Source organism: Ascaphus truei, chromosome 14, assembly GCF_040206685.1.
Source record: "Ascaphus truei isolate aAscTru1 chromosome 14, aAscTru1.hap1, whole genome shotgun sequence".
In the NCBI taxonomy this organism is placed as follows: domain Eukaryota; kingdom Metazoa; phylum Chordata; class Amphibia; order Anura; family Ascaphidae; genus Ascaphus; species Ascaphus truei.
In genome coordinates, this window is record NC_134496.1 from 35,840,503 (window position 1) to 35,866,376 (window position 25,874).

Genomic DNA, 25,874 nt, shown 5'->3' on the forward strand with positions numbered 1-25,874 from the left:
GGTTGGTCTCTCCCAAGCCGTCCCAGTCCACGATAAGCCCCGCCCCTTCACACGCCTCCAAACCCAGATTCTCCGGCTCAGCCTTCCCCCCCACCGCCTCACTACGTCACCGCCATCAACCAATGGCAAGGGACGTGTCATCGTCAAGGCGAGTTGGCCCCGCCCCTTTCCAGCACTCTCCTCCCCACACACAGTGCCCCTGGCGGCCATCTTGGAGATGGGAAGGGGGGGGGGAGAGAGGCGAAGCGAGCGGTTTGAATTTCAGTGTGTCCGGCGCTGGCGCTGAGGGAGGAGGAAGAAGAAGGGGGAGGAGGCGGAGAAGGAGGAGGCCGCAATCACCGCCGTCACTAACAGACATTTATCCCTTGTACATTCCACCCCTCCGCACACTCTCTCACTTCCTTCTGCGTTTTTGTTTTCGCGGGGGGAGGTCTGTGTGCGTGTGAGGACTATGTGCGCGTGAGAGGCAGAGAGAGAGAGAGTGTGTGTTTCCCCGGGACGGGAAACACAGCGGCTTCAACATCCCCAAGCCACATCCTTCCTTCTCCCCATCTCCTCGACATGTCACCCGCGCGGGACTGCAGCTAGTGCGAGAGAGAGGGGAGGGGGGCTATCTGAGCTGGAGCCGGCCTGCATCATCCCCGAGGTCTGCTGTGAGAGACAGAGGGGGGGTGGAGGGAGCCGGGCCTGGGTTGGCACCACCGTGGCCCAGGAGGAGGCGGCGGCGGCTCCCGGAAGGAAGCCTACGAGAATCGCTGTTTGGGGGGTGGGGGGGAGATTATTCACTTTGGAGTTGAAACCCCTTTGAGCAACAGGATCTGAAAGCGGAGGAGACCCGCGAGGATGTCCGTACTGCGCTAGAGCCCCCAGGATCAGACCGGCAACTACAACGCGGTATAGTCTTCACATACTGGATATTGGTCAAAGAAGCGAAAGCAGCCGCCTCCTCCCCCCCCCCCTGTCCCGTTCCCGGGGGGGGATTTGTCTTTGACGCTGTCTCCCCCCCCATCCCCGTTCCAAGATGTCCAAGATGCCGGCTAAGAAGAAGAGTTGCTTCCAGATCACCAGCGTCACCACGGCCCAGGCGGCCAGCAGCATCACGGAAGACACGGAAAGCCTGGACGACCCGGACGAATCGAGGACCGAGGATGTGTCCTCCGAGATCTTCGACGTGTCCCGGGCCACCGACTACGGGCCGGAGGATGCGGCGGAGAGGAGCTCGTCGGAAGAGACCCTGAACAACGTCGGAGAGGCAGAGACGCCGGGGGCCGTGTCGCCAAACGCGCCCCACGAAGGGCTGGGGGGACCGGTGATCGGTGCTCACCGGGGATCCGTGGCCAGAAGCAGCGGTCAGGCGGCTGCAACAGGCCCTTCAACCCAACCCCTTCCTGCTCAGACCCCTCCAGCCCTGCCTGCGACGCCCACCGCCTCCAATGTGGCCCAGGCCACGTCTCAAGCGACCACGGCCACTTGCAGCTCACGTTTCAGGGTGATCAAACTAGACCACGGCTCTGGGGAACCGTATAGGAGGGGCCGCTGGACATGCACGGAGTTTTACGATAGAGATTCGGACACCACATTGGTAACTAGGACTGGGGACACAATCAGGCACACCAGCACCTTTGAGCAATCTGCGGATAGGGACAGTGGCTTGGGCGCCACGGGGGGCTCAGTGGTGGTGTCTGCGGTGCACACGGGGCATGGTCCTGAATCTGGAGCTGACAGTTCTCTTACTGCTGTGTCACAGTTGCTTCAGATCGAGAAGATGAACCAGCCCTCCCAGCAGCAGCATTTTGTCATTGGGCAGCAGCCCATAGGCGGAGCAGTGTCTCAGGGTGCTGCTCAACCAATGTACCCTGGTGCTGCAGCCATTAGTCCGCAGACGATGGTGCAGCAGAGCCAATCCCATGTAACCGCACAAAATATAGTACATAGTGGACATAATGGCAAAGGCACAGCACCTCAGAATGTACCCATAGCTCAACCTACAATGTCTATAACTCAACAGCAAACTAGTGGTTCTGTGACTCAAAATCAACAACCAACTTACTCCCAGGTCCAACCAGGACATATGTCCGCACAGTCATCTGGCCAGGCAGAGTATGTGCAACACATAACAGTTTTACAATCCCAAGGAGCAACTCAAAAAGCCACCGCAACCTCGGTTATTGCAAGTACTGGGGCTCCATCCAGTCTTCCAGGCCAGCAACTGCAAGCAGGTGGAGCACAACTGATGGGTCTGCTCCCCAAAACTAGTGACTCAGTGAGTCAAGGACTCGTACAGAGTGGACAGACATCCCAGAGTAATCCAGTTCATGCACAGCAACCAGGAAGTGTGGCACAGTCAACTATGCCAAATCTTGGAGTTGTGCATCAGAGATCTTTAAGTCAGCACCAAGTGGGTGGGAATAGTCATGTGTCAGGTATTCCTGGTGGATACCATGCTATGGCCCCTGGAGTACAAAATGTGCCTGCTGTAGTACATGGTACGGGAGTTACTGGAGTACCAAGTAGTGTGTGTGCCACTCCTGTTACTATGCCAATCGCCCCTGCTACTTTTGTGCAGTCCCCATTGAGCAGCCATACATCTGTCAGGAGTAATAGCCTAATCACACCTGTTGGGTTTCCAACAATGCAAGGTACTGTAAATGTACATACAAGTCTGCCACAGTCAAACATTAATCAGTTTCAGACTCAGACCCAGCAATTGGTTGGCCAAATTGACGATAGAAGAATGTCGGAACCCCTACCTCAGCCACCAATGTCCCTGATTTCTGAGAAGTCTTTTGTGAAGGTCCCTATCATGGACGCCCTAACAAACCCTCTTCATTTACCTGTATTTGGTTTCCCTATCCCGGTTGATGGTGATGAGGACAGGTATGATTGCTTTCGTGCTCATTTTAAAACTAAAAATGCATTTCTGTACCCAGGAACTTCCATCCAATGTAAATTCAATTGAATGGCACTCAACAGCAGGTTTGTAATGTGTTGAAAAGCAAAGTGATTGACCTTATGCAATTGGTAATAATAATAATAAAAAAAAAACCTGCAATGCTAAACTATCCAGATCACGTGTTACATCTCCAGTTCCACGGTTCTAATATAGTGGTCCAAACAAGAGACTTCTATATAATTGACTTGTTATGCTTTTGTGTGAGCTACATTTTAACATTCTTTGGTTATGATTAATTTTAGTTGTACCCTGGGTTTTGACTGATTTTTACAGAAACTAAATGCTGGTAAGCGTCTTCTCATGCTAACAATTTCAATAATGCTTCATATACTTGGATATGTCCTTATTAGCTTAGCTATATTGCACGACACTGATCTTTTATAATACAGTTCTCTGCTTGGCCTAGGCCTGTTTTTGTAACCGTTAATCCACTTGAGGTAAAATGTAGCTTTACTTAAATTATTATTTTTTTTACATTGCATCAGTTTTTTTTTTGTCCTTTCTGGTGGATCCGTTTGCAATAAAACCCTGCGATAAAAGCATAGTCTGAATTACTTTGGCGCTGTATCATAATGCTTTCCTTTTAAACTCTTTTTTTATGCAGCGCTGGCAGGAGGGAAATGCAAGAAGGGCATAGGTGCTGGCAGTGGGCTTTACATTATATTCCCAGTCTCCATGGAGTAAGGTTCATGGCCTGCTATGTAAAACCCCCCAAAATGACTCTCTACACATTACAAAGTGGGTTCTACAGCTGTGTGGGCAGTTAATTTAATATGCCTTGACCCCAATTTTGACCTAAGGTGAAATGCACCTGTACACTCGTGGATGCTGTAATAGGTTGTGAACTTTTAATAGAGCTCATCATAGCTGTACATGTGCTTTTGAGACCTCACGTGTCTTCCTAAAGTGCCTCTACCACTTAAAAAGGTGACGTTGTATTTACACTCTAATTTTTGCTGTTTTCTGACAGCTGATCTAGAACACATCATTAGACGTTTGAAATATGAGATCCTAAATAACTGATGAAAGCAATATGTGTTGCATATTTCATGCATTTTTGTTTTTACTCTTTGCAGTTGGGCTGTTGAGTGCATCTTCAGAGCTGTCAAACAGCCAACTCACTGACTTGGGAACATATGGTTTTCCAGTCAAATAGACGCACACAGACATGTAACACATTGTCTAATATGTTTAATGTTTGCCTGATAGTTTGACATATTCTGTTGCATTTTTATTATATATACCCCAAATTCTGTGTCTACATGGCACAACAAGGAATGTCACATACTTGGCAATACATGCTGCTTTTTGACAGGTGCTAGCAGCATGCGTAAGAAATTCTGCTGCTGCTGCAGTGTTTCCAATGTTGCAATGCATTTCCCAGGAATTTTACAATGACAACCACATTCAGAATGCCTAACACAAATAATTATACATTGATATTTCCCGGATGTTGAAAGACTAAAATGTCACTACCATGAAAAGAGAAAAATAATTTTCATTTATTAAAATGTATTTTTGACCTGTCTGTGATGTGCTTTACATAACCTATCGTAGCTTTGCTATTTTAATTCCAATGTTCAGTGCTGAGTTTGGGACAGCACCTATTTTTTTGAGTCGCTGAACACTTCAGGTTTCTAAATATGACTAAACAATATATTTCCATGATGAAATGTAATACTGTTCCAGCTTTGTCTTAAAAGAAAAGTGTTCTGGGAAGACACTTCCCTTTTTTTTTTTTGTTAACACCCCCTTCTAAAAATGGCTGTTACAGGCACTAAATACAACAGTTCGGTTACATTCTTTCTACTGTCTCTAATCGTTAAAATGCTTGTTAAAAAAAAAATCAAGCTGGTCTTGTGAAACTATTATGTTAGTTTAGTATAGCATTATTGTGTATAGAAAAGTAAAAGTGCATCTTTACCAGAACATGACCAATGCAAGTCATCCTATCTAACTTTTCTCTTAACTACTCTGAGGGATCTTTTTCCAGGGGTCTATTTTCCAGTCTTGAAGGTATTCAGTTTGTTGTAAGGATGGGTTATCTTTTTACACTTAGTTTTTTTTTTGTGTTGAATCACAAAGTGCAGTATATGGTAAGCTTCATGTTTAGAAGAATGAAACACTAGCAGTAATATCTGTAATACTTGGGTACCAAGAAGATGCTGTATGTAGTCGACCTTCCAATATTATAAGCTTTTTATTTTTTAGAAACTCCTAACTGGTGAGGGTAAAATGACACATGAGTACTGTATTTGCTTTCCTGCCAATAATTTTAAAATGAATTTGGTTAGAATTTTTTTTTTTACAGTTCATAAACCGGTCTACTGAGTTCAGAAGAGCTCTTTGGTTTCTTATTGGAATTTGACCTGACTTGATGTGATTAGAAGTATGTAGAAATGCAAAATGACATTTCTATAGTTTCCTATTCACTTTAAATAGCAACTTTTTTTTTGTGTACTTGAGTTGACATATTTATTCACAATGGGATAATGGTTTATGGTTTAATGCAAAATAGAACAATACAGTGAAAATGGCGATCTACACTTTAGAGGCAATCCAAACAGCTTACATGATTTATTTTTCAATTAGTATTTTTGTTTTAACATATGCAGCCTTTCATTACCTAAGCTGCCGATCGATTCGTTATCCTGTGATCGATCAACAAAATCCTGCATCCAAGGGTTCATTAAATGGCTGCCTTTCAGTTTCAAATCAGCCTTCAGTCAGTGTAACTCAGCAGCTACAATGTATTCTTATTACTAAGTTAACATTATCTATTGTTACAGTTTACAGCTCAAACTGTTGGGAATATTGGCAACTAATGATCACAAACAGGAAAAAGTGGCTAAGATCTTGCACTGCTTGGGAGGTGGGCTAAAATGTGCTATAGAAATCAAGATACTCAGTATATTAACCAATTTAAAAATGGCATGGAGTAGAATAATAATAATAATAATAATAATAAAAGTAAGAATTATCTAATGGTACAGAACTGATTAAAAAAAAACATAGGATATTGCTTGGATTACTCCCTTTTTTAACCTTACATTTCTGCATGTACAGGAAGTGGTTTCTATAGTTATGCAGTGGAAGCTACAATTCCTTTTGCAAAGTCAGTATTTCTTTTTTGAAAATTGAAGCGATGGGTGACCTGAAAAGGAGCACCAAACTATTTTTACCTGCATGTCCTGCTACGTTCGTTAAAGTAACATTTTAGGCAACCCTTTGTCCATTGTATATTTCTTCTAGAAAATGTTTACGTATCAAGGATAATTGGCAACACATCCACGAGTTATGTTCTAAAATATATTTACATAAGTTTGACAATAATTCAACTCTGTTCTTTTGATATACAGCAGGACCCCGGGTATACGGCTGGTTCCGTTACAGAGGCCCGTCGTATAGTGAAAATCGCAGGAAAGCGGATCCGGCAATTTTCATTGGTCTGTGCACGCAACCTGTGGTCTGCACATGCGCGATTTCACATTCAACATGGCGGGCCCCTTCTCGGTGCCGCCATATCAGCGGAGCGCCGAGAAGCGGGGCCCTGCTGTACATTTTTTTTTTCCCCTCTTTAAATCAAGATTATCACTAATGTTTCGTAATGTTGCATATTGTATACTTTTGCATTGCTCAATGCTGTTGCTGATGTCTTGGTTCTGATTTTAATAGCGTTGACCACCTCCTTCTTTTTTTTTTTTTTTTTTTTTTTTTTTTTTTGTTTCTGCAGTTTATAAGAGAAACAATTTTAAAAGGTAGCATAGAGTACATCCTGCTGTGGGTTACCTGTACATCTGAATAAGTTCTCTGTTTGGATTAACTCTGCAGTGTATCCACAAAGCTCCAAACAACTGGTATCGGATCTTCATCAGCGTTAACTGCCTTTTCAAGATGACGACTGTCAACGCTGATCTACAATACCTGTTATCGGAGATTAGTGAATCACCACGTTAGGTGTGCGTTTATACGGCACCAATGCCCAATAGTTGAAGGCTCTTGTCAGTGCGAGTCTGGTCTTAACTTGTTTCCTAAACATACATTTTAAATGTTGTATTTCCCCCCCCCCCCCCCCCATATATTTTTTGCAAGCGTTTAGAAGATTCAGTTGCATGCAGGTTATGTTCTAAGAATCATTTTGAATACTATATTCCAATAGTCTTGTTCTGGGCGAATGGAGTGCTTCACTACCAGAGTGGTATTCTTTTACACCTTCTTTAAGGAAGCATATTGGTAGCTCCGCTGATTGGTACTATACATCTCGTTTGCATTGGCCTTGATCTCCTCCAAATGCACTTACCAGAACATACTCCTACTGTCTCTAAATTCTCCCTGCTTACCACTTGGATTGTAAGATCTTTGGGCAGGGACTCATTTTCCTATTGGTTTTCCTGAAGCACTTATTCCCATTGTGTTATAATAATATTATGTCACGTGTATTACTGCTGTAAAGCGCTATGTACCTGGATGGCACTACATAAATATACATCCACTGTATATACTACCCTTTAAAGGTGCTTTCGTGTTGATGGTATTCGTTCCTTGGATGAGCCAGTCAGCGTTGGGGTCTGTGTAGGTGTAGACATTTGATTTTTATTTATTTTATACACACACACCCCCTATAGGTATACATCCCATTTACAGAACTACTGCTCTGTTAATCTGAAAATCCCTCATATTTCTTTCTAAGTGGGAACACTAGAGACATTAGAACTGAGACATTTGGGCAGGTAAAGCTACCCCACAATTCAGGTTACAAGGTGCATGTTTTCAGGGTACGTGACTCAATTTAAAAATAATTCTATGTCACGTGTGTTTGTGTGTGTATAGCATACATGTCGTTGTTTCTAACCACGACTGCCAGTTTAATTTTGGTTGTGTGGGACTACATCTTTAATAGGTGCACGTCACTTTGTTGGTACCCACTAGACATGAACTAGATGTGTGCAAATTGTATGACCTTTTAATATAATAAACATATCTAGATGTGCATTGACCTCTACCTGGTTTCCAATCTCTTTTTGGTAAAGGAACCCTACAGTATGTGAAATTTCACAGAACCCCGACCCTCTAAGGCCGCGCTTATAGTCCCGACATCGCATAAAAACAAATGTATTGAATAAGTCACTTGCTCTTATAGTAGGAGCGGTGCGATGGCTTGGTTGCGATCGCAGGATGTAAATTTAAAAAAAAAAAAAACCCGCAACCACTGCGTGCTGTCGCCGTAGCAAGGACTGTAAGGGCGGCCTAATGGCATGTCTGAGATTGCATGCATTGTACGGAACCTTAACCCTCTCTAATAGCGTCTGAGATTGAATACAATTTTTAAATTACCTGATAATTGGGGGTGCCCAGGGAACACTGGGCATAAACTGAGGGGCTGCAGGATTTTGCACGTCTTTTAATACCAAGGACTCGTAACTCATATTAATTTTCACAAATTTTGTTTTAGTTGCTATGTTTTTGTTTCCAGTTAAAGGGTTGTGTTGAAATAGCATGTTTGGTGCATTTGCAGGAGAACATTCCTTAAAGGATTTTTTTTTTTTTTTTTAATAACCATCTTTGGCACATTTAGAGGCAAAATATTACTGGGTGTTGGAATAAGAACAGAGTACAGATCATTTTCCATAGATAGCTGACCGCTATGAACTGTGCATGCTGTGTTCCAGGAACTCTAATGAATGGTTGTGATTGTGAACTGTCAACTTACATGAGGTTAGACAGCTGAAAACCTGATTGTAAGACCCTTGTTCTGAGCTGCTTGTTGCCTCATTTGGTTAAAGGCTTACTTGTTAATTGAAGCTGATTAAGTGCACCATTGGTAAACATAACCATTGAAATTTTTACCTGTCTCACACATGTGAATGTGCTCAAGTGGTATTTTTATTGCTGTAAGTTATTTACAAAAGCCTGTGACCGATTCATGTTAAGTTGCATGGGTAATGGTTACTGCTACCGTGTCTGAATAACTCTTTTAGATGGCAATGAGTTTGCTTTATACTGTTTTCTCCATTTGAATTCTATTACGTCTTGTGGCAGTGGATGAAAATTGGTTATTCTTTTTTGGGTTTGTAACTAATATTGGAGTTCAAAGTTCTGGCAGCCGTATAGAAAAGTAGATTGGTTGCAGTACATTATAGGGGACCAACATTGGGGTTTTTCATAGATTAAACTATAGTGTACAAAGCTTTCAAAATCTCACTGACTGGTCTTTTTTTGTGTACTGCATGCTGTACTTTAAGAAGGAGCCTATAAGTCGAAAGCTCTGTACACTAGAATTTCATCTATGAAAAGCCTTGTTGACTCTGAGGCACTCCACTTTAAAATAAGTTGCGCACACCTATCGTTCCTCCAGGTAATGTTTAGCAGTGTTGGAACCTGCTTCTGTAGCAAGTGGCTTTGATGTAACATTCACATAAATTACCGACTGCATTAGCATGTGTAGGGATGATGATTAAAGTTTTTTGACCAGGTATGAGAAGATACCGGACGGAAGAAGGGTAACATTAGAAAGCTAGAAAACTACCATCTGCACTGAATCCACCAGGGGTTGCACGTGTTATTTAAAACTGAAGAATAGGTGTGTGCTCTTAATTTTGAATTGTAAATAGTCTTTTTCACAGATATAAAAATGTAATTATACTTGAGAATGGGACAAACTGTCAATGGAATACCTCAAACGTTGGAAGAACTAACCCAGCCTAAAGTGGTGGAGTGTGGCATTTCAAGAGGGTAAAGCCAGGCTACAATTACCTTTTTATTAGGGAGCTAAACATTTTAAAGGTGCAATCCCAAGCAATAACGGGATCTTACCATAGAGCGTTCCTCATCAGTGTAAACGTGATATCGCCGATTTAAAAAAAAAAAAAAAAAAAAAAACGTACACACACTGTCCTGGGGTCCCTGGGTGCCAGATTCCATGATGTAGTAGCTACATCTTGGGGCACTCAAAGGGTTAAGGTGGTTACACAGCAAAACGCAGTGGGGTGTATTAATGTATGATGGCTATTATAAGTTATTCAATGAGATAGATCTATCTAATCTCAAACTGGGTATACTTTATAGAAAAAAATCCTGGTTCCGACCATTCGTCGAAGTGCATTGCACAATAGAGGCTAATGCCAATTATGGACTATGGGTGGTATACTGTAGTGTATGGTACAGCACCCCTAATTCACCTTGGAAAACGTGACATTCTTTACCTCTAATTATGCCATTTTGTCTTATGTAACTTTAACACCAACTATTGTAATATGCTAACTGAGAGGGGTTGGCTATTCCTTGAGTCCAGACAGAACATACATCCTTTTCTGTCTTGCATTCAAATACTTTCTTGACAAGTTAACCAATTATCTGAGCAGGCTTTTCATCCCCATTGTACACAGCACTTATCTCCTTAGATCCACCTCCAGAAACCTTCTCATATTCCCAAGGTTCAATAAGGAATCTGGTCGCTCTTCCTTCTCGTACCAATCACCCCATGGCTGGAACAATTTACCAGTCTCTCTCAAATTCGCTACCTGTCTACATGAAATAGCCGCGGTCTTGAAGGAACTTAAACATGTTTTGTAACTGTAAATTGTAATGTCAACTTCACTTTGTGCCCAGGACATACTTGAAAACGAGTGATAACTCTCAATGTAGTTTTTTTCTTGGTAAAAATATTTAATAAAATCTACATGATGAATAGTCTTTAAACATTATGGTGGCTATCACACTTTGCAATACCTCAAGGGTTGACAGCATGTGGTTATGGTTTGGTCTATAGTAGGCAGCCCAAGTTAATTGGGACTTAATATAATACCAGAATAGCCACTGTTTGTAGTTTGCCATGTGATTTCTTTGCAAACCACTGGACTTGGTGGTGAGGCAGCAAGCTGCCTTTTATAGCATCCATCCCTCTGTGTTGTAACTGTTACGTGGTGCCTCTTATACCTATGAGATCTAATTGTGACTGAAGCAATTACTGCTTATTACATCTTGGTTTTTAACTCAGACTTTCTTAGACTGTTCAGCAAATTGGCCGTGTGCTTATGTTGGTGTCTATTATTTTCCTCCATGCACAATACAGGCGTACCCCGCATTAACGTACGCAATGGGACCGGAGCATGTATGTAAAGCGAAAATGTACTTAAAGTGAAGCACTCCCATTTCCCACTTATCGATGCATGTACTGTACTGCAATCGATATATACGTGCATAACTGATGTAAATAATGCATTTGTAACAGGCTCTATAGTCTCCCTGCTTGCGCACAGCTTCGGTACAGGTAGGAAGCCGGTATTGCTGTTCAGGACGTGATGACAGGCGCATGCGTGAGCTGCCGTTTGCCTATTGGGCGATATGTACTTACTCGCGAGTGTACTTAAAGTGAGTGTACTTAAAGCGGGGTATGCCTGTATTAGTAATTTTTTTAATACTAATCCACGTATTTGTTGCTGAGATTATTAGAATTTAAATATTAAAAGATATGTCATTTCCAATTAGAGGAGAAAGTTCCCTCTTTCAGTGATGTTGGAAATGAAAGCGTATAGATTTATTCATTTTTCTTTTCTGTGTATGTAGAGATATATCTATCACACACACACACTGCTATGATGGCACTAATAAAGATTCCATGTATATTGTTAATGCGGCATTTTAACAAGCATCATAACTTTTTGTGCTGTATGTCATGAGTTAATGCAGTGGAACTAGAGATGTATAAATTGGGCATTACAGAATTTTGAATCTTTTAAACAGAAATTCTAGCATCCCTTATAAGTGCCTATTTCTGCTCTATGCCATTTCCATAGGGTATGACTCCACTGCAAGCAGCCCATGAATAGATTGGCAAGAGCAAAAAAATAGCCATTGGCGTATTGACATTAAATTCAATCAAACATTAATAAAATGGGGTATACCAGTGAGCTTCAAAAGGAAACGTGTTTATTGTACTCATGTCTACATGGTTTTATTGTGGTGCTTGCAATTCTTCTTAAAAAGTTATTTTTACCTCCTACTTTTCCATGCACATTTTTTCTAGCATGTTGCTCATGCCCCTGATTTTCTGTTGAACGCAGACCTTTTATGTGAACCAAGTGCTTACATGTTTTTAATTTTGACTTTCATAAATATAAAAAAAGGTTTGCTATTGTTTTCATTTGAATAGTTTTGTCTTCTAGGATTAGTTGGCGATTTTATCATTTTCCTTTTTGTAGCTGAAATGATTTAAACTTATTTTCTTTGGTTCTTGGGTCTCACAGGAATCCTTCATCTGTTTTCTATGAAGCATTTCATCTGAAGTTTCGTGGGTCAAAGAAACTGTATGATAGGTATGATTATTGAATGACCACATGCAGAGGTTTGCATGACTAGCTTGCAATGAGTTGATTCTTGCATTAACATTGGAATTGTGCTTTTTGAAATTGTACAGCTTTTGCTGGTCCGTGTCCTCATAATTTCGGTTTTTGAAGTAATTCAGCACGAAATCAGATTCTAAACCAAATAATTATATACAGTATATATTTTCTTTTAGGAGGTTTCTTGCTCCCGTCAATGCTCAAATCCAGTTCTAGTCTTCCACTAAGTGTCTGATTTAATATTACTTTATTTTTCTCTCTGCTCAACGATCTTCAATTTTGCTTAGTTGTGAATAAATATTAGAATTTGTATAGGTTTTTTTCTTCCTGCTTTTTGTTTTCATTTTTCACTAATTGCAACGTGTATAGATGTAGGGCACCTTGGGGATGGCTGGAGGTTTGTGAAATTATTTCAAATGTTGCCTCCACACTTGTCACGCCAAACTTCAGCTTAGGTTGGAAACCAGATCTGGACAAACTAATTTCTCAGTGACTCGACCAGAACGCGTGTTATCCAGATGAACACAGAAGAATTAATTAAAACTTACAGATGCAAAGAAGTTTTACAAAATATTTAGTAGATATCGTCGTGCTTGTGTTCTAATGATGGATTCACCAGCTTTGAAGTTGCACTCAAACCAAGTTGAGGAAGAAAATTGGAAGCTGGACTTAAAGAAAACTTTGGTGTTTCTATTGTCAAAATAAGTTGTTTTACTTTTTATGCAGTGTGAGGTAAGCTCTTTTTTAAAAAAAATTATTTTTTTTTAACCCTCTGCATTTCAATATTTTTGAGTGGAAAAAATAACATACAAATAAATGACTCCCATAAAAGTGGCCTTGCTAGTCATTATAAATATATATATTTTTATTTTTTAGGAAAAGATGCAGCTCACAGGGTTTGATTTTCTTTTTGACCCTCTGTTTTCTATAATCCTTCGGTTTGTGTTGCCACAGAATTTCGACTGAAGCAAACAATCTATTTTGAGGATTGTAAAGGAAATATATGCTACCTGTAAGGTGTGGGTGTTATTTTTTTTTTTTTTTAAGTCGTATGGAGTTTTCCCATGGGTCTCAACTAGCAAGCCTAACTTTTGGAAGAATACCATAGATTGAAGTGATCTATCTATTTGGGGCAACGCATTATTTTTATTTTTCTCTGATTTATCAGTGAACTGGAATTCAAATTGCACGAAATTAAATCTGTAGGCAGAGAAACTCATACTCGTTCTGTTGCTGAATCTGAAATTGCTGATTTCTTTCATAGTTTTTCGCAGTTTACGTTTTCGAACATACACACAGTTAATAGAAGTCCTTCATCATGTCTCAGTGAATACGTTCACTTAAAAAACCCCAGATATTTTATCTAAATATTGATTTTATGGCTCCAATTTGTGAAGTGACTGTTACAATATGCAATATATTCAGTTGCTGGGAACCTTTCTAGTAAGTGTACATCTGAGAAGGGAAAATTGTTCCTTTTAGTGTTTTCCCTCTTCTTGGTGGTTCCAGTTGATAAGGAGTATATCTTGAAATGAAATAGTATAGGTTTCAAGTATGTAGGTAAATTTATATTTGGAAGTTGCCTAACTTTGAATTGGTGCTCTTATTTTTATTGGCTTTTTGCGTTGAATTAAAGTAATTTTAGATTTATGGGCCACCTTCAAGAAATCACAATGAAAGATATGCTAGTTTGTCTTGTTTTCTTGAGGCATTCATAATTAAATCCTCCAATAAAATAGTGTACCATTTGCATCGTGATTTAAAAGATACATTCCCCCTCCGTCCCCCCCCCCCCCGTCCCCCCCAATTTTACAGTGGAATGTTTTTGGGAAACGGTTGTCATGACTTTATTCTATAGGCCAAGCAGCTTAATTCTACTTAAAAATATTCTTATTGCAGGCTAACAAAATGACTTCATAAAGTCCTCTACACAATGTAATATACTTCAGAAAAAGTTCTGAGCCAGTACTGGATCCGTGTGGTGCATCCAAGGAAAATGTGACAGAGGATGCATTTTGAGAATTTTCCATGTGAAGTCCCTTTTCTGGTTTAAAACCAGACTGGGTAGTTTCCTTTCAAATGGCACTGCTGGCTGCTCATCGAAGCTAAAATTATCCATTGACAATTCATCTTTTTGTCCAGAAACTTCAAATCCTGCTCCTTTTTGAACCCTGACATCTATGGTATCTGTAGAGGGAGCTGCATTTCTAATTGTGTGCAACTTTTTTTTTTCTTTTTTTTTTTTCTTTTTTCTTTTTTTTTTCTCTAGTCTTTTTTAGATCTACAGTATTGCTATTTTGCTTTGGAGAAACTTGGAACTGGATTAGAGCAGTCAAGGGAGCAAGGGATATCGTAAAAGAAAAATAAGTGGGATTAAGAGTATGTGAACATCGACTGCTTTTAGCAACTTATTCTAAGTCCCAAACAGAGAAAAAGGAGTTCAGAAGGTAAGATTAATTTCCCTTTTTGAAAAGGTCTAATGTGAAAGTCCTTTTAGTAAACATTTTTAAAGGAACTCGCCAAAATTCTGTGCAAGACTAATGAAATTTAACATGTCAGTTAAAACGTAATTCCCCAGCTGTCTGTCTTAAAGCAAGTCGAAATAAAGCTGTTTTCACAATGTCATGGTAACAATCTGACTTTATGTGACAGTTGTAATCCCTGTCATGATTTTGGATATAACACTTAAAATATGCCTTACTAATTTTATGGTCCACTGCAAACAGGTCGGCATTCACGCAATGCTTAATGATTTTGCTTCTTTGAACATGGCTGTTCTGTTCCCTACTTTGCTTTTACTTATAATCACAATTTTTTTAAAGTAAAGAATGCACTGCAATCTCAAGTGAGGAAAGTAATGCTGTTTTGTTTGTATTTCAGCTAACATTACTTATGTATAGAATATTGTGCTCTGAGGATTATTTACTACGTCGCCTGAATATTTTGGTACTGGCTCTATATATTTACATTGATTTCTTAATATTTTAGTTAACTGAATACATGAAGTTACTTGTGAAAATGTAATTTTTCAAAATTGGCATTGGAATTTTACTTTATAATGTTTCTATACGTTTTGTTGCGTACGGCACTCCTGTCAGCCGATGACCTACATATGGGACAATGGTTCAAGCTGCCGTTAAAAAAAAAAAAAAAAAAAAAAATCCCCATTCAATATGTGCACCAATACAATCTGCACACTGACAAGTGATTAGCTAAGATGCAGATCGATCCGTTCTCCTGTAATCGATCACTTGCTCCGGGTTATTTAATTCAGTTCTTGCACAGCATTATGGGTAATGTAGTCCTGGAATATGATTGACTGGGCAGTTACTAGATACAATTGGTGCACTGCTAGAGAGAGGGCGGGGCTCAAGAGCCAGAGCCTATCAGAAGGGGAAGGGGACGGTCACTTTGGAAATGCTTCCTACATTAGAAACATTAAAATGTCTTAAACTTTTTTTTTTTTAATGCTACAAGTATTTTCTCATAGTACAGAACTGATTTATTTAAAAAAAAAAAAAACACATGCAGGATATGGCTTGAACTGTTGCTTTAATTCACCGCTCTCTAACTGACCCACTCTTCACCTTCACAAAGGTCTCTCATGAATAATATCTCCCCTCAATCCATCCCAATATATCATCTGTCACGAACAGCACACAAGTGAGCACCTGACTTGGATATGCAACCAGGGTTAATACATACGACTACTGTAGTCAACTCGCCTTTCTCCTCCGCAAGGTACTTTTAATGAGTTAATATTTACCCTTGACTCGATTGCAATCATATCTATATTATTATATGTATCTGCTAGGATCTCAGGTTCCTGTTTTATTAAAGAAATTATGCAGAATATGTCAAAATGTACTTTACTCTACAAAGCGTGCAACCAGTTTAATCAGCCCAAAGCATCACTTATTAATGTTTGGCTTTAATATACAAAGAGACGGGGCTTAGATGACATAAAAAGATTATTCTAAGAATATATAGTTGCAATAAATGCAAAAGTTTCTTAAAATAAAAAGATAAACCAAACAGAAATCCCTATACAGTATGTTACCATATGTCATAGGTCGTGTCCCAGAGAGGTCACTGGAATAGAAGAGAATTCACATGTTCTGATCCCAAAACACACCTGTTGAATTCTGTTTTTTTTCTGTTCAAACATGCCAACATTTATGCCCAGACCTTCTTGCATTGAAATACACACGACCCCGCCCCCTCCCCCCCCTGTCATAAATCTGCTACTTGGGTGATTATTTGATTTAACAGGGGGGGCGGGGGGGGGGGGTTGTTCTGATGTTTAAAATCTCACTCAACATATTAACACTCATAACTTAATTCCCCAGAACACTTACCAAATGCAACCGAATAGGTGGGTGTAAAATATTTGTATTTAATGACTCAGAAAATAAATGTTTTCATGCAAAGCGCACTACTGATCAACCTATTATATTTTCTGAACCAATCCAAAAGACAAAACTAGACTTTTGAAATAATTGGTCCACATTGTGAGTTACAGAAGAAACAATTCCAGTCGATAATTTCAAATTATCTTGTCTTTATGTGAAGGCAAATTAAAACATTGGTGAGCAACAGGCGTCCTCGGGGGCTTCACCTGCGGCCCCCAACCTTCTGGCTGCCCCAGCAGCCCACTCTCCCTTTATCCTCGGTACAGAGTGGCGATGTTGCTGGTGTGGACCGTAGCTGTTTCCCACACCCTCAGCTGCTCAATAAAAGTGCACTGATAAATGCAGTATTCACTCTGTGCCATCAGTGTGTGTGTGTGTGTGTGTGTGTGTGTGTGTGTGTGTGTGTGTGTGTGTGTGTGTGTGTATGCGCCCAGTACTCTTGACAGCCCTGCTCTCAATGCACACTGTGGCCCTGGGAGGTGTGTGCGAGAAGGTGTCTCTAACACACACCAGCTGGCAGGTGGTAGCCAGAACACGCCACACTTCTGATAGAGAGATATATAAAAAAATATCTGGCCTGTATGGCGTACCGTTACTGTCTCCTCCTGCGCCTCATCTTTGGTAGCATCTTGTAACGACACGTCACCATGGCGCAGTGTTGCCACGACACCATGGCAGAGATGAGTAGCAGGAGAAGGTAAGAGGCTAGGTACCAGCACTTCTTGTTTTTTTTTTTGTTTTTTTTTTATATTGCAAAAAAGCTGTGTATGTATCTATCGGTCGGCACCTCCCTCTGTGAAAGGCTGAGTGGACTGACACTCACGCAGGGACAGCCAATAAGGCAGCACATTTCTACTCCTCTGTGTTAGACTGAGAGGCCTGTCACTCACCCATAAATTTTAATGACCGTGGGGTGCAGAGGGAGAGTGACAGGTGCTAATGTTCTAATTAATGTAGACTGCACATCTCTTCCCCCTCTGTGATAGGCTGAACTGCCTGTCACTCATCCAGAGACAGCCAGTGATTTACCATTCCATTTCAAACGCAAACTATTTCCCATACGATTGGCTTTTTCAATGACCATTAAGTCAGGTGAAACGTTTGATTAAAATATGCCTTGTCCTACCCAAGCCTGTTTTTAGTCAATTCTGTGTTACTCTATCAAGAGTCAGATCGTTTTATTCACTTACTGGAAAAGAACCCAGAAATTGACAAATGTCATTGGAGAAATCATCATTGATTTAAAAACTATATAAGTTAAAAAACGGTGTGAATGTTAACCTTTCAGATCTTCTAGATCGTTGTATGTTACACGGGGGTGTGTGTAATGGGCAACCCTTTTGAGAGCTCAAGGTCCACACTGAACTATAGAAGATAAATTGGCTCTACTTTTGTGTTTTGCTTCCTCCTGGGAAGCTTTATTTTAAGCATTACTGTTGAGGTTTCTATGTTACATATCCCTAAAGAGTTTAGCGAGGTAGAAACCAGTTCATCAATAGAAATCGCCAAATGTATTAACCTTTAAACATAAATTAAATCTACAAATCTCTGCTCTAACCTGCTAGTACATGATGTAATCAATATTAAACAACATAAATGTATGTACCCTATAGATCATCAGAAGGTATCCAGCATATCGCTCACCCCATGTAGTGTGGAACAATTGCACAAGTGTACCCACGAGGAACCCATCTCATTGTACCCACAGACAACTTTAAAGATAAATCTCTCGTGTGTGCGTGTGCGCACGCGCTAAATTTCAGGTGGCCATAAATGATCAAATACATGGGAGCCAGTGTCATAAGCCAAGGTCGGGTGTAGACACCCCTCTCGCACACACTCTTCCCCCCTCAGCGTGCATTGAGATCAGTGGCGGGCAGAGTACTGGAGAGTCCTGACTAGCTCCACCCCCAGCCCTTGCTCACCCCTGCCGCCTCCTCCACTCCGCCCCCCACCTTCTCACCCGCACTACTCAATAAGCGGAGCAGCGGTGACTGACTGGTCAGCCGGCGGGGGACTGTAGGCACCTGGGATTTTTCCATCCCTGATGTGTATGTATATAAAGTTAGGTCCGGAAATAATTCGACACTGATACAAGTTTTGATATTTCGGCTGTGTACCAAAATAAATTCAAGCTACAGTTAATTTTTGAATATGGGATTAAAGTGCAGTCTATCACCTTTAATTTGAGGTTATTCACATCCAAATTGGAGGAAGGGTTTAAGAATTACATCTCTTTAATATGTAGCCCCTTCTTTTTCAAGGGACCAAAAGTAATTGGACATTTTGACTCAAAAGCTGTTTCATGGACAGGTGTGGGCTATTCCTTCGTTATTTCATCATCAATTACGCAGGTTAACGGTCTGGAGTTGATTCCAGGTGTGGCATTCGCATTTGGAAGCTGTTGCAGTGAACCCACAATATGCGGTCAAAGGAGATCTCAATGCAAGTGAAACAGGGCATCCTTAGGCTGCAAAAAAAAAGAAAACCCATCAGAGAGATAGCAGGAACATTAGGAGTGGCCAAATCAACAGTTTGGTACATTCTGAGAAAAAAAGAATGCACTGGTGAGCTCTACACACAAAAAGGCCTGGATGTCCACAGAAGACAACAGTGGTGGATGATCGTTGGATCCTTTCCATGGTAAAGAAAAACCCCTTCACAACATCCAGCCAAGGGAAGAACACTCTCCAGGAGGTAGGCATCTCATTATCCAAGTCTACCATAAAGAGAAGACTTCACGAGAGCAAACACAGAGGGTTCACCACAAGGTGCAAACCATTCATAAGCCTCAAGAATAGAAAGGCCAGATTAGACTTTGCCAAACAATATCTAAAAAAGCCAGCCCAATTCTGGAACAGCATTCTTTGGACAGATGAAACCAAGATCAACCTGTACCAGAATGATGGGAAGAAAAAAGTATAGAGAAGGCTTGGACCGGCTCATGATCCGAAGCATACCACATCATCAGTAAAACATGGTGGAGACAGTGTGATGGCATGGGCATGCATGGCTTACAATGGCACTGGGTCACTAGTGTTTATTGATGATGTGACAGAAGACAGAAGCAGCCTGATGAATTCTGAAGTGTATAGGGATATATTGTCTGCTCAGATACAGCCAAATTCAGCTAAGTTTATTGGACGACGCTTCACTTTACAGATGGACAATGACCCAAAACATACTGCGAAAGCAACCCAGGAGTTTTTTAAGGCAAAAAAGTGGAATATTCTGCAATGGCCGAGTCAATCACCTGATATCAACCCAATCGAGCATACATTTCACTTGCTGAAGACAAAACTTAAGGTAGAAAGACCCACGAACAAACAACTGAAGACCGCTGCAGTAAAGGCCTGGCAAAGCATCACAAAGGAGGGGAAACCCAGCGTTTGGTGATGTCCATGCGTTCCAGACTTCAAGCAGTCATTGCCTGCAAAGGATTCTCGACAAAGTATTAAAAATGAACATTTTATTTATGATTGTGTTAATTTGTCCAATTACATTTGAGCCCCTGAAATAAGGGGACTGTGTATGAAAATGGTTGTAATTCCTAAACGTTTCATACAATATTTTTGTTCAACCCCTTGAATTAAAGCTGAAAGTCTGCACTTCTATTGCATCTCGGTTGTTATATTTCAAATCCATTGTGGTGGCGTACAGAGCCAAAATTATGAAAATTGTCAGTGTCCAATTATTTCTGGACCTAACTGCATATCACATACCCCTTCCCCCATAAATAGGCTAAAACAAGCAAGCAGCCAATCAGTAATCAAGTACCATGAAAAAGCTCAACTGTTTTTCTTTCTTAGTTACATTTATTCAGATTACAAAGTGATACCAGAGTAGTATTCAAGGTTTAATATTGACTTGTGGAGTTTCATTCAATGCCAAATTAAATGTGCTATGTGTTTGTTACAAAGTGCACTGTGGGGCTAGTCGAAATGACTTGGTAATGTTTGTGATTTGGGATGCACAACAGCCCTTCATTTCTCTTTTTGCTGCAGGAATTACCTGGTAGTTCTGCAAATGGAAATAATATTGAGTATACAGTACAGGGAGATATTCTGCATTGAAGCTATTTGTTTGATAGCTATTTCAAAAGCCCAAGTCAGAACAGCACCAAATGTGTTTACAACATATACAGCTTCTGTAAGACATTCATACTTTGCTTTGAAGAAAAATGATGCTGTGATTAAGTTGATTTTATAAATTTTTATTTTTTCTCTTCCTTTTTTAGGAGGCTGCAAACACATTCGTTTACATTTCTCCCTCACCGCAGCATAGATGGGTAAAGGAGGGTGTTAGTTTGTGTACAAACTTTACTTGGGGAACATTTCACTAAATGTATTTCCAAGACCTAAACTTCAGTGTTTGGAGAAAAATGTATTTGTACATAGTTTAATTGGCACAGACACCATGTAAACCAGTCCACTATCGGACTGCAGCGTCAACTCCTTCAGTGCCAAAATGACAGCAAGTGCAGTGGTCTCTCGTGAAGTTTGTCCCTGTGGCATTGTGGGAGTTACAGGAACCACGCCTTTTTTTTTTTTTTTTTAAGCATTTATTTGCTCAAAGTAATTATGCAGTATGATTCTTTTTCTTTAGGGTGTGCGCCATGGGAAGAGAGAAGTGACATGGTAATGATTTGCTCAAAGGAAAGTTAACCTTGTGATGCCCTCGTGTACGGAGGGTTGTCCTAACCATTAAGAACATGCTAACCCGCATTAGAGGGATCAGATTTGATTCAAACAATGTTACCCTGAATGGCGAAATGTTGTCATAGCAGTGTTGGTGCTTAAACCTCAAATTTTAGTTGACATGACCATGTTACATGGGCGGTTTTTCATTGACTTCTTGATTTTCTGTAATTACCTAAATTGCAAACTCACGCAAAGCTATAACAGTATAAGTAGTCTTCTATTATTACCTTTTCATTTGTTGACGGTGTTCCTTTTTCTGTGGATGTGAGGTCTGCGTTGCAATGCAGAAAGTTGGTGTGGGACGATGCTAACATGTTTGTTATTAACGTGGACATTTTAGGCTGTTTTTGTTTTTTAAATGTGAAATAGTTGTGGCTTTAAAGGATGTCCAAGGTGTACGCAGTGATACAACAAAATACAGCAGATTTATTTCTGTCCAAGCAAAACTTGTTTACCCCTGAATTTCTCTTTCCTGTGGCATCAATGGGGCATTTATACTTGCTTGGTTATCCTGGAATAACTTGTATGAGTGGGTGGGACCATTAAGATGAGTAAGGACATAAATACATTAAGTAAAGTTGCTAAATTCCTAGCATTTTCTTGGTTTAAAGCATTTATTGTTGTAAATGTAGGTGTAGCTATAAAAGCTTGTGCTGTGATTAGCTGAAGGATAGGATTAATCTGGATTAAATCGCATCATTTGAAGTAGATGTGTTCAGTGTGACATTTAAAAGTATATGGTCAGAACAAATGGAAATTAATGTGTACCATCTCTTCGCCTGGGGCACTTTCCGATCCAGTTTCTCACAAGTCCTACATAGTGCTTCTATTGCGCATTGATTGCAATTGAATAAGACCAGGGAGGTTTTGCCTCTGCAAACTCTTGTTGAACAAAGAAAGACGACAAAAGGGTGTAGTCCAGGGGTGGGCAACTCCAGTTCTCAAGGGCCACTAATGGGTCAGGTCTTCAGGATATCCCTGCTTCAGAACAGATGGCTCAATCAGTGGGTTAACCAGTAGATCTGCTGTGCATTTGATGCAATACTGAGAATCTTGCCTCCAGAAATTCTAAGAGCAGACGTTATAAGGGCTGAACGAGTGGCTCATTGAGTAAAGGTGCGGGCTCTGAAAACAATGACACTGATCTGGTTCAAATCCCGGTGTCCGCTCCTTGCGATATTGTGCAACTAACTTTATCTCCCTTTGAGTCCCATTGGGAGAAAAGCGCTATATGAGATTTATTATTATTTCTATTTAACATCTAGGCAATCAATTTTCTAATCAACTTGTGGGACCTCTTGTAGCCATTGGCAGAGAGCTTGCACCCCTCTCCCCCCCCCCCCCCCCCGAACCTGTCTGGCCAATATTTTCTCAAAGTTCTTTTGAAAACGTGCTAGTTTTTGCTGAGCAGTTCTCCAGGGTAAAAGGCACAAATCCTAGAGTGCCAAAGGCTAAGGCCAGGTCCCCGCTGGCTACTGCAGTGCCCGCTGCGGCGGACGCTGCGTGGACAAGAGCCGCCCCACAATGGGTCTGGGCCCGCTGCGAGGGGGGGCTGCTGCGCTGCGCTGAGAAACTCCTGCTCTCAAGAAAATTGAGAGCAGGAGTCACGATGGAGCGCTAGGCCACGCCCCCCGGCGGTTCAGCCAATGGAGAAGCTGGGTACCTGGGGCTGAAAATAGTGCACCTTCGGAGGCCTTCCCGGTTCCTATTGCCTAAAGCAAATATGTTACTACTTTAGTGGGTTTGCTGCTTTTTAAATTAGTTGAATCAATTACTTTTAACAGTTCATGCAAGAGTGCAGCAACCATTGGCATTTGTATATGTTGACAACCTAGTGGAAGACTGTAAACCTTGCTAATGAAAGGCCAAAGTTACTAATGTAATTTATGTCGACTTTGCTATTGTTCTCTGTGATTTAGATGAAAGCAAAGCATGAGTGTTGGAAAAACTTCAATGTGCAGATTTATAAATGTCTAGACGTGTGATATCTATTTAATATGCTGAGTACAATGGTACATTTATGGCTTCTTTAAAACCAGTTTATTGCCAGTAATGTACCAATCCCAAATTTATTGAGATCTGTATGGAAACAGTAAAGATCAACACCGGAGGATTAGGGAGAAGGAGCGGCTCAGTGAGTAAAGACACTGACACTGTAAACGATGATAGAGTTTGAAGTAGGGCAACCTGGCTCAATTCCCAGTGTCGGCTCCTTGTGACCTTGGGCAAGTTGGTTTATCTCTGTGTGCCTCAGGCACCAAAATCATAGATTGTAAGCTCGTCTGGGCAGGGACTGTGCCTTTTTAAAATTGCTATGTGCTGCGAACTGTGCATTATACTGTAATTGTGATGCACTTTGAGTCCCATTGGGAGAAAAGCGCTATATGAAATAAAGTTCATTTATCACACATCTTACTAACCTTTTTATATTCTTTCTTTTTAATACCTTCTTTCCCTCTTACATTTTGAAGTTATACTATATTAGGTCCAGTTCCTGCAGGGTGTGCTAAAATCAGAATTACTAGTGGGGTTCCCTCTTTAATTCAGCAGCTGGGTTCTTCCATACGGGACATGGAGCCAAATGCTTTCCCACGTGTTAGGCTTGTCTAAGTAATGGTGCCATCTGCTGGATTACAGGAAGAATATTGGCTTGACCCATCTCCACCCTAAACATTTATTTTTGATCTGCAATGGTCGTTGAAAAAGCCTTAGAAAACAACTAAATCTGTCCCCCTGCCAAATAGAGCACAAATGTACATCGGCCCTCATTCATCAGATTGGAAAGCCATGAGGGCTTGGGTTTGACACACAACACAAATATTTTTCAGTTCATGCAAGTGAAAAAGTGTCAACTTTGTGAGGGGTGGTGGGATTTGAGTGATCATTTTATTGCAATATTCCGTTATGGGCCACCAACAGACCTGTTGGTGGCTCTTAGGGACTGTAGTTGCGACTTCCCTCATATGAGAGCCAGAGCCCAGTGCAGTCTAAAGTTACCATGGTAACCTCAAAAGCTAGAGATTTGGGAAAATCGTGATTAATTAGCACTAAACCCATTATTAAAGCTATTTAACCCATTGAGTGCCGATGCGATCATGATCGCTCCATTGCTGATGGAAGAAGGGGCCGCTCCCACCTGTCAGACGCGTCTCGTATGCCGTGATCTTAAAACCTGTTCTGTAGTGTTATTACTGTGCTTTTAAGAAGGATTTTTCTGTGATAAACTTAGTACCATGTCGCTTCTATGCAAAACCGGGGAAAATGTAGTTTCACAGCCGATCTACTGTACTTTACCCTGCTATGTGGTTAAATACAATAATTTCCTGAAATGATATCCATATTGCATTATTTTTCACTCTGTTTTTGCTTTTAGACCAGAAGGTGCACACATTGAAAGTAACATGTCAAGCAAAACGTAACTACAGGCATACCCCGGTTTAAGGACACTCACTTTAAGTACACTCGCGAGTAAGGACATATCGCCCAATAGGCAAATGGCAGCTCGCGCATGCGCCTGTCAGCACGTCCTGAACACAGGCTCCCTACCTGTACCGAAGCTGTGCGCAAGCGGGGAGACTATAGAGCCTGTTACACATGCGTTATTCACATCAGTTATGCACGTATATGATGATTGCAGTACAGTAAATGCATCGATAAGTGGAAAAAAGGTAGTGCTTCACTTTAAGTACATTTTCGCTTTACATACATGCTCCGGTCCCATTGTGTACGTTAATGTGGGGTATGCCTGTATTCTGTACCAAGCTTTCAATAATGAGCTTTTTTAAATCCGATGGATGTCCAATGCCTATTCTTCCTCCTGTTGTAGTGTATGCGCTCAGTTACACATGTTGTTGGTGTCCCAGAACAGAAACTACTGCTTTATCCATTTCATAGCCTGCGGAGCTTGCTGTGTGGTTGAAGGGCCCTAAGCAGTGCAGGTTTTATAACACAAGTTCCACTTGGGAACATACATTGGAGTTGTGAAAAGTGAGCCATGTAATGCATGGGATACCAATTTTAGCAGTTTTTATTTATAATATATTTTTAATAGTTCTTCAGATGCATGTCTCAGCCCTATTGTGAACACAAAACATAATATACAATGTCCATTTTTTTTATTAGCTATGGGGTGGCCAACTCAAGTCCTCAAGGGCCACCAACAGGTCGGGTTTTCAGGATATCCCTGCACATGCAGCAGCAGATACAGGGGTCAGATTAGGCAACTTTTTTTTATACAATGTTTTCTATACAAATACTGCTCCCAATTCTCCAACTGCCTGATGATTTAATAATGCAATATGTGACCTGATGCAAAGGGAAAAGCAAAGCCAATAAACAAAGTGAGCCTGCCTTGTGGGACCGGGGCTTTAAAACAAGTTTGCTTGGTAATTTGTCATGCTAAAACATGTTGGCTATAAAGATAAAGTTAAGTTATAATCTGGTGAGTCATTTGAAATTGACAATAGCA

The 25,874-nt window shown here is 40.9% G+C and overlaps 1 protein-coding gene across 5 annotated transcripts in view; it reads left to right on the forward strand.

Annotated features, from left to right (window-relative positions):
* The first annotated feature begins 250 nt into the window (after positions 1–250).
* TSC22D2 (TSC22 domain family member 2) overlaps positions 251–25,874 on the forward strand; it is a 46,902-nt gene continuing 21,278 nt past the window's right edge. Inside the window, exons 1-3 of one of the 5 annotated variants that reach the window (XM_075570434.1) lie at positions 251–2,877; positions 12,199–12,267; positions 15,175–15,222. In XM_075570434.1, coding sequence (XP_075426549.1) covers positions 1,022–2,877; positions 12,199–12,267; positions 15,175–15,178 — 1,929 coding nt within the window. In that variant the 5' untranslated portion in view covers positions 251–1,021 and the 3' untranslated portion in view covers positions 15,179–15,222. Of the gene's footprint in view, positions 2,878–12,198; positions 12,268–14,563; positions 14,742–15,174; positions 15,239–25,874 lie in introns of those variants that run through there. The other 4 variants (XR_012788017.1, XR_012788018.1, XM_075570431.1 and 1 more) reach the window with 4 other exon arrangements.